The 10,065-nt window shown below is 30.9% G+C and overlaps 1 protein-coding gene and 1 pseudogene across 1 annotated transcript; both read right to left on the bottom strand.

Annotated features, from left to right (window-relative positions):
- Positions 1–420: 420 nt before the first annotated feature.
- Positions 421–2,429, bottom strand: LOC106317748 (annotated as a pseudogene).
- Positions 2,430–8,281: 5,852 nt separating this feature from the next.
- LOC106317187 (putative F-box protein At5g15670) lies at positions 8,282–9,568 on the bottom strand. The gene has a single exon (XM_013755038.1). The coding sequence runs from the start codon at positions 9,504–9,506 to the stop codon at positions 8,319–8,321; it is 1,188 nt and encodes a 395-aa protein (XP_013610492.1). The 5' UTR covers positions 9,507–9,568; the 3' UTR covers positions 8,282–8,318.
- Positions 9,569–10,065: the final 497 nt, after the last annotated feature.

Genomic DNA, 10,065 nt, shown 5'->3' on the forward strand with positions numbered 1-10,065 from the left:
TTCGTGTCCAGCTCGCGGCTCAACTCCTTTGGTGGTCCGATTCAACAATCATCTAAGGTTAAAAGTTAATTCAAAACCTAAGAACCCATAATCGAACATGGATTGATTGATAAAGAATGAAACCCTAAAACCCTAATCTTTATGAATCAAAACCATAGGGTAATAGATCAAAAATCCTAATTGAGTAAATCGAATCTCTAAAAGTTCGATACCCCAAACCCTAAATCATGTTCCTACATGATTAAAACCCCAAAACGGTTTTTACAAGTTAAAATCCGATAAACCCTAACCCTATATCTATAAACACTAAATAATATAAGTATCAGAATTAATTATACTATAATTATCAAATCACATATTAAAACCCTAATCGAATAATGAACGGTAAAAGAAAAAGCATCATGACGTGTCGAAATTATTCTACAAAAAACGAACACGCTCTATGTAATCCGAAAAGAAAATTCCACCCGGATAACGCGTAAAGCTACAGCCTGCGTTTCCTTTGACCTTAATTTTTCTAAAGTTGCCAGTGTAGTGGTTGTAAAGAAGAACATAAGCATCGTTAGGGCTGTAACCGTATGGTGCCAAAATAAACTCACCCATCATAGTGGTGCCTTTGATGAAAAAATCCCTACATAAATTCTTCCAAGGTTCAACACTGAAAGTAAGTGTCTTCAACCATTTATGTTCTTCATCATCTTGATCCATAACCCACACATCAAACATGTATGTTGATGTTCTGGTGGGTATTGCTACTTTCTCTTGGTAGTTTAAAATCTCAACGTGAGAATATTGATCCTCCTCGGATAGTACAGTCTCTGTGGGTACTCTGGTAACAAGATGAAACTTTTCAGACCTCAAATCAAATCTTATTACGCTGTGTTGCTTCACACTAATGCCAGTTTCAGCAAAATAATATATAAAACCATCTATTCACACACCGCTAGACCAAGGACGGTGAGGGATGCTACATTGTACCATTCTCCATGATGGTTTCTTATCTCCCAATGTGAACACTTGATGCTCAGACGATGGCCCTTGAAAATTAGTACCACGCTGTGCTTCCGTCATGCACAAAACTTTATGAGAAATTTTTGGGTTCACCCCCTAGGGTCAACCTCTGGATTCACCCCCTAGGATCAACCTCTAGGTTCACCAACCAATAGTGGTTGGGTATTTGATATTTGATATCTTTTAAAAAAGGAAATAAAATTGAATATCCAAATTAGATTATATTTTTAAATAAAATAATAAAAATACATAAAAATAGTTACAAAAAATAAATAAATTAATATTGTTAAATCTTCAGAAAAATACTAAACCCTAGACCCTAAATCCTAAACCCTAAACCCTAAACGTTAAACCTTAAACTTTGGATAAACTCTAAACCGTTGGAAAATCTTAAACCCTAAATCATACATTAAAAACTAAATTTTACTAACACTAAACCCTAAATCCTAATCACTAAACCCTAAACCCTTGGGTAAACCCTAAACCCTTGGGTAAACTCTGAACCCTTGGATAAATCATAAACTCTAGGGTTTAATTTTAAATATTTTTGATTTAGAGTTTATGATTTATCCAAAGGTTCAGGGTTTATCCAAGAGTTTAGGGTTTAGTGATTAGGGTTTAGGGTTTAGTGTTATTAAGATTTAGTTTTTAATGTATGATTTAGAATTTAAAATTTTCTAATGGTTTACGGTTTATCCAAGATTTAAGGTTTATAATTTAGGGTTTAGTGTTATTAAGATTTATTTTTTGTAACTATTTTTATGTATTTTTATTGTTTTATTTTAAAAATATAATCTTATTTGGAAATTCAATTTTGTTTCCTTTTTTAAAAGATATCAAATATAAAATACTCAAACACTATTGGTAGGTTCACTCTAGGGGGGGTGAACCCAAAAATTTCTCATACTTTATACTGATCACTAACTGAATCATATCCAAAAAATCTGTTTGCGTCCTTTCTTCTGGTTCTGACTCTAGGTAAAGCTATGGACTTACCCGTGGTCGGGTTAACTATGAACTGTTCTTGACCATATCCAGTACATAGTAAGCCATTCACGTAATGGGCAAGATACACATGATTTGGTAATGGACATGATGAGCGTGAGAGGAAAGACGATGAGAAGAAATACCAATCTTCGTTTTCGAAATATCTTTCTTTTCCATACTGACCATTGAAAGCCATAAGGAAACGAGGTTGAGACGAACACGAGCCAAGCGGGAAAGATTTGGTAAATTCTCGACTGCGGATGATGTTAGCCCATAACTTGGATACTAGAAGAAACCTAGCTACGGATTTCACAGGCAATCTCCCAAAAATCTCTATCACCAAGTCTAGAGGGAGTCCATTAAAAGGTGCTTGAGGCTAGTGGAGTAGTGGTCACGTTGGTTTTATACGTTTTGCTGCGTGTGATCATCATCTATGCTTGTTTCTAAACCCTAAAATATATTTTTCTCTCCGCCTACTCTTTGCTTTTCTGTTTTCTCTACTCTCTTTTCTCTTTTAAGGGAGAGGTGTGTAAGTTAAACAATCTTATACTAGATTAAGATCCGCGCCTTGCGTGGGATAAATATTATATATATAAATTATTTTATGTATTATATGTTCTTACATATTATAAAATAATAAATATATATTGAATAATTAAAAGTCAGTAACTATTACATATATAATTAAATTGGTGCGAACGTATAAATCAATTTTATTAATCCAAACAATTTTTTTAAAAATTTGATAGGATATCTATACTATTATTTGCGAAGTAAATTTTTGGAATCGAGCTCTCACGTTAAAAGTTAGAGTGGTTAATATCGTTTATACCTTTAATGAATAAAATGTATAACTAAATTAAAAAATAAAAATGAAATTTTAATTTATTTAATTAGATAATTGATTAAAATTAATAATAGTAAGAATTATCCAAAATCTGTAAATATAATTTAAAAAAGAGATAATTTCTGTATATATTGTATTGTTATCTGAAAAAGTCTTTTAGTAAAAAGTTAAAAACATGAATTATCTATCTATAATATTATTTGCGAAGTAAATTTTTTGAATCGAGCTCTCACTTTAAAAGTTAGAGTGGTTAATATCGTTTATACCCTTAATGAATAAAATGTATAACTAAATTAAAAAATAAAAAAAAAATTTTAATTTATTTGATTAGACAATTGATTAAAATTATTAATGGTAAGAATTATCCAAAATCTGAAAATATAATTTAAAAAAAGAGATAATTTATGTATATATTATATTGTTATCTGAAAAAGTTTTTTAGTAAGAAGTTAAAAACATGAATTATATAACTAAATATTAATCAAATAAAATTCTTAATTATATAATTAAAAATAGAATATTAAATTATCCAAAGTCTAAAAATATAATTAAAAAAAAAGATAATTTTTACATATATATTGCATTGTTATCTGAAAAATTATTTTAGTAAAAAGTTAAAAACATAAATTATATAATTAAATAATTAAATGTTAATCAAATAAAAATTTTTAATTATATAATTAAAATATAATATTAAATTATTTTAAGATTTATTTTAGTATACTGAATATAGTGTACAAAGAATTTTTCAAAAATTATGAAAATGTTTAAGCCCGCATCGCGGGCAAAACACCTAGTGTAATTAAATTTAAATGATATTAACATACATAGAAGTGTCAAAATGGGTCAAACGGGTTAACCCAACCCATAACCCAAATTGGTTTATTGTTAATGGGTCATGGGTCAACCTAACCCATTCAATAAATGGATTGGGTTTACCCATGATCCATTAAATTAAATGGGTCAGATGGGTTAATGGTTGACCCATCAACCCAACATCTTTATAATGAACCATTTTTTAGTTAAGAACAAGTTGACGGTTTTGACGGGAAAACGCGTTTTTGCGATTTAGGCGGAAAATGCATTTTTTGCGGTAAAACGAGTTTTTGTGATTTTAGCGGGAAAACGAGTTTTACGGTTTTGGCGAGAAAACGCGTTTTGCGATTTTGGCGGAAAACCGCATTTTGGCGGGAAACCGCATTTAGCGGTTTTGGCGGAAAAACGCGTTTTTCGGTTTTGGCGGGAAAACGCGTTTTTCGGTTTTGGCGGGAAAAACGCGTTTTTGGTTTTGGCGGGAAAACGCGTTTTTCGGTTTTGGCGGGAAAACGCGTTTTTCGGTTTTGGCGGGAAAACGCGTTTTTCGGTTTTGGCGGGAAAACGCGTTTTTCGGTTTTGGCGGGAAAACGCGTTTTTCGGTTTTGGCGGGAAAACGCGTTTTTCGGTTTTGGCGGGAAAACGCGTTTTTCGGTTTTGGCGGGAAAACGCGTTTTTCGGTTTTGGCGGGAAGTATTTTGTCATAACAAAAATTTTAAACCATGGATCGCAAAATTTGAATGTGAGACTTTTCATAGTTTTAGTAATTTATAGTCGTTTTTTAAAATTCAAAATATAACTTATACAGAAAAATCCAATCTAAATTTTTATAATATGGTTATTGTGATTTTTTAATTTTAATAGTTTAAAATTAAACAAATTTGATAAGATACATTATTTTTTTTATCAGATCTTTATTATTCAAAATCATTAATTGTCATATATACTTTAGCCACATTAGGCAATTCCGTAATCTTTATTTAAGGAAATAATAAATGACATTTATAATGAATTTATGGTTAGTTTAATAAAAAACTTATTATATAATTAGATGGACCAACATATTTCTCTAATAATTCTAAGAATCATCCTAATGATGACACGTGACTACAAAAATAAGTTATAATGTTTCACAAATAATATAATATATATATATATATATATATATATATATATATATATATAGGTCTTCGTTAAAAACCCTAGATTAGATCTAACCCTAGTAAATCTCTCTAGCTCCGGACACCAAAAGCGCTAAATTAAAAAAAAGGTTGCTATATAGACATGTCGATTAGCACCAAACCCGGAGCCACCCACCCTCTTAGTCTTATAAAATATTGGATATGAACTTAATTATATGAGTCCATAAACAAATTGGGCTTAAATTCATTTGGGTTGGTTAGAGCCAACCCGACAATTTAAAATTTTATTTTTAGAAAAGATAATATCTCGCTTTTGTGTGTGTAAATTATGTTGTTTAAATCAATAAAATATATAGGTTTTTGGTTTATTACATCCGATTTGATTTTACTCACGAAAGAGTATGCTATATTTATAGTAATTAATTTTGTTAATGAGTTTCACAAAGTTTCAATGTGGGACATTTCCACTTTATAAATATATCTCAAACACATTTAATGCGCTAACACTTATACAGATTTCAGTATAAATTATTTCTTAAAATTTTGAGTATATATAATATTCTAAATTTTGTTAGATCCAAAAAATCTTGTTAACCATAGTTTATATTATATTTTTTATTTTTAGAATATTAATAAGGAAACAAATAGCAAGAAAATAGAGAAATATGTTTAGGGATTTATGTTCTTAAATATCCAAAATACTCTTAATGAATGACACAAAATTTTTCTTTACAAGTTTCATATAAATGTGTAAAATATTTGTAAATTCATATTTTTTTTGTATGTTATTAAGCTTTTATTCAAATGTGGGAAAACACTTGGCATTCAACTTGTAGAGATTTGTTCATATGTTTTACATGGTGACAATATTCTCCTCGTTAAATTCAAAATTTTGGCCAAATTTCCAGTTTTGCAGCTGGAAAACGCTAATGGGGACAACCTACCGCGATTTTGGCTACTCGGCACAATAAACCGATAAAAATGTTAACGGTCAATTTAATATAACTAAACATTATTACTCGGATTAATTACCTAAGAGTAATAATTTTTTTTGTTTAAATCCAACCAAAAGATATGGTTTGAATTTTTACGGCTCATTTGACGCTACTCAAACAAAAAAGCATGCTATATTTATTTTGTTGATAAGTTTTACAAAGTTTCGATGTGGGATATTTACACTTCGTATATATAAAGATCTCAAATATATTTAATGATTATAGATATTTCTTACATAAATTATTTCTTAAAATCTCGAGGATATATAATATTTTAAATCTTGTTAGGTCAATAAAATCTTGTTAACCATGATTTATATTATATTATTTATTTTTAAAAATATTAATAATGAAACAAATAGCAAGAAAATAGGGAAAGTGGTTTAATGTTTTAGAACGTCCGAATTACCTTTAAAGAATGACATGATTTTTCCTCTTTAAATTTCATATAAATGTGTCAAATATTTGTAAGTTCATGTTTTTATATATATTAAACTTTAATTCAAAAAACGGGAAATCATTTTGAGCTCAACATTTTAGAGAGTTGTTCATGTTTTCATATGGTGACAATATTCTTCTCGTTGAATTAAAAAACTTGGCTAAATTACCGGTTTTGCAGATGGAAAACGCTAATAGGGGCAACATACCGCGATTTTGGCTATTCGGCACAATAAATCGATAAAGATTTAAACAATCGATTTGACATAGTTAAACGCTATTACTCGGATTAATTGCTGAAGTGTATTAATTTATTTTTATTTAATCCTAATAAAAAAGATAGGCTTTGGGTTTTCTACGGTCCGTTTGATTTTACTCAAGCAAAAGAACATGCTATATTTATTGTTAACCATTCTTGTTGATGAGTTTCACGAGACATGTACACTTTATATATATAAAGATTTCAAATATATTTAATGCTTATAGAGACTTCTTGCATACATTATTTCTTAAAATCTCGAGGATATATAAAATATTTTAAATCTTATTAGGTCAATAAGATCTTGTTAATTACGATTTATATTATATTATTTATTCTTAAAATATTAATAAGGAAACAAATGACAAAAAACTAGGGAAATATGTTAGCTGGTTTAATGTTTTAAAACGTTCAAATTACCATTAATGAATGACACGATTTGTTTTTGTAAGTTTCATATAAATGTTTCAAATATTTGTAAATTTATGTTTTTATATATTATTAAAATTTAATTCAAAATGCAGAAAAACATTTGGAGCTCAATGTTTTAGAGAGTTGTTCATGTTTTTTTACATAGTTACAATATTCTCCTCTTTGAACTTAAAAAAATTGGCCAATTTACTGGTTTTGCAGCCAGAAAAACGCTAAAGAAGGTCACCCACCGCGATTTTGGCTACTCTACACAATAAATCAATAGAGATTTAAACGGTCAATTCAACATAACTAAATGTTATTACTCGATTGATTATCAAAAAATAGTGACAATTTTGTTGTTTAAACCCAATAAAAAATAGGCTTTGGGTTTACAGCGGCCCGTTTGATTTTACTCAAACAAAAGAAAATGTTATATTTATACTAATCATTTTTATTGATGAGGTTCACAAAGTTTAGATGTGGTACATTTACCCTTCATATATATAAAGATCCGAAATATATTTAATTGCTTATAGATATTTTATGTACACATTATTTCCTAAAATCTCGTGAAAATATTAATAAAAAAAAACTAAATTAAATACATGATGCTGTATCAAACAGAGAAATTAGCGCCAACCGGACTACAATTAGGAAAACGCGGTTTAATGCCAAACCATTAAATAGTTTAAGTGAAAAAGGCACAGAAAGTTCTAATTGTCCTTAATAAAAAAAGATGACAAGGCTAATCTTTATAAACATTTAGAATAAAAATCCAAAATGTTACATGTTCTAATAGTACAGATATTGTTTTAATATTCCTGATTTGAACTCTAGCTGTAGCCCGGTACAAGGCGGTAGCCATCCTCAGGATTCCGGTTACTTTGAGAACGGGATTGATGAGAAAACGCTTGTACCTCAGATTTCATTCAAAGCCCGAAGCGGGCCTCTCCAGTACACAATGATGTAGGCAACAATGTTGCAAGCATCAGAATCAGGGATACCTCCGAGAGATGTGGCTTTGCAGAACACAAGACTAGGCTAAAGTTAGGTCGAGTTCGATAACTGTGCTCTGGGTAGAAGAGATTACCGAAGATTGGTGCCTTTGGTGACAACCATCGCAAACATGTAAAGTTTTTGCAATGCAATGATTTGGTTATTTGTATGTTTTTCAAGAATCAATGTTTTTGTGTGTGAATAGTTTGATGTTGTAGAGACTTTACTTGTATGTTCACGTTTAGTGGAGTCCAGACATTCAACAACGTAAGATTTATTTGTTACCACTTTTATAAATCACAAAGCAAGCACATACAGTGGTTTTAGAAAAGATGGTGATCATAGTTTATGAAATAACACTAATCAAAAAGATAAACAAAGTGAAGGTATCAGACATCATGAACTGTCGACATATTCTACAAAAAGCGAACACTCTCTATGCAATCCGAAAAAAATATTCCTCTCACATAATTACGCTTTATGAAGTCATTGTCTTCGTTTCCTTCGGCCTTAACTTTTCTAAAGGTATCAGTGTAGTGGTTGTAAAGGCCAACATAGACATCATAAGAATTGTAATAGTATGGTACCAAAATAAACTCACCCGTCTGAGTGATGCCTTTGATGGATACAGACGAAGGAGAATGAAATAAACTCTTCCAAGGTTCAACGCTGAAAGTAAGTTTCTTCAACCATTTACGTTCTTCAGCATTTTGATCCATAACCCACACATCAAACGTGTGTGTGGTTTTAGTGGTTATTGCTACTTTGCCTTCGAAGTTTAAAATCACAACATGGCTAAATTGATTCTCATTTAGTAGAATCTCTGGGGACACTCCAGTAACAAGATCAAACTTGTCACACCTCGAATCAAAACTCACTAAGCTGAGTTGCGACAAATTAGCAGTGCCCGTTTTAGCCATATAATATATAACCCCATCTATGCACACACCGCTAGAACAAGGACAATGAGGAATGCTACATTCTACCATTCTCCATGATCTTTTCTTAGCTCCCAATGTGAATATTTGATGCTGGGACGACGGTCCAAGAAAATTAGGACCATTATGTGCTTCCGACATGCACAATACTTTATACTCATCACTAACTAAATCATATCCGAAAAAACTTTTTACTACCTTTCTTCTGGTTCTAACTCTAGGTAAAGCTATGGACTTACCGGTGGTCGGGTTAACTATGAATTGCTCTTGACCATAATCAATGCAGAGTAAGCCATTCACGTAATGCGAACGGTACACACGAATTGGTAATGGACATGATGAGCGCGAAATGAAAGCGGACGAGAAGAAGTACCAATGTTTTTTTTTGAGATTTTGTTCTTCAGTTTTATCTAGACCATTGAAGGCGATTAGGAAGCGAGGCTCATGAGAAGAACAAGATCCAAGCGGGAAAGATTTGATAAAATCTCGACTGCGGATGGTGGTAGCCCATAACTTGCATACTAGAAGAAACCTAGCTATGGATTTGACAGGCAATCTCCCAATAATCTCCATCAGCAAGTCCAGAGGGAGTACATCATAGCTTGAGGCCTGTGGATTAATGGTCACGGTGGATTTATTCTTTTTGCTGCGTGTGGTCATCATCATATGCTTGTTTCTTAACCATAAATATATATATATCTTCTCTTTGCTTTTCTGTTTTCTCTTTTTTTTTTTTTTTTTTTTTTTTTTTTTTTTTTTTTTTTTTTATGTTTGAGAGGAGTTGCCTAGGTGAAACAATCTTATATATAGGTCTTTGTTAAAAACCCTAGATTAGATCTAAGTTAGGCCCATCTCTAGGGGTGTGCCCAAGGTGCTTTTGCACAGGGCCCAAAATTTTTGAGACAATTTTAGTTATAATTTAGGTCCGATTTTCAAATTTAAAGCTTTTTTTCAAATAATTTTGTATTGTTTATGCACTGGGCCTTCTAAAACTCTGAGATGGACCTGAATCTAAACCCAAGTAAATCTCCCTACCTCCATACACAAAAGACTTTAAATTAAAAAAAAAAGAGCACACTATATATGTGAGAGACAAGGTTTCACTTCTTAGATTTAGGTTAGGTCAAGAGAGATGAATGAGAATCGTGGGCTGAATCCCGTAAATAAACTTGAAGAATGAATATGATTTTATTGATGAGTTGAAAGATGATGAATACAAAGGAAT

The sequence above is a fragment of the Brassica oleracea genome, chromosome C9 (genome assembly GCF_000695525.1).
Source record: "Brassica oleracea var. oleracea cultivar TO1000 chromosome C9, BOL, whole genome shotgun sequence".
NCBI classification, from domain to species: Eukaryota; Viridiplantae; Streptophyta; class Magnoliopsida; order Brassicales; family Brassicaceae; genus Brassica; species Brassica oleracea.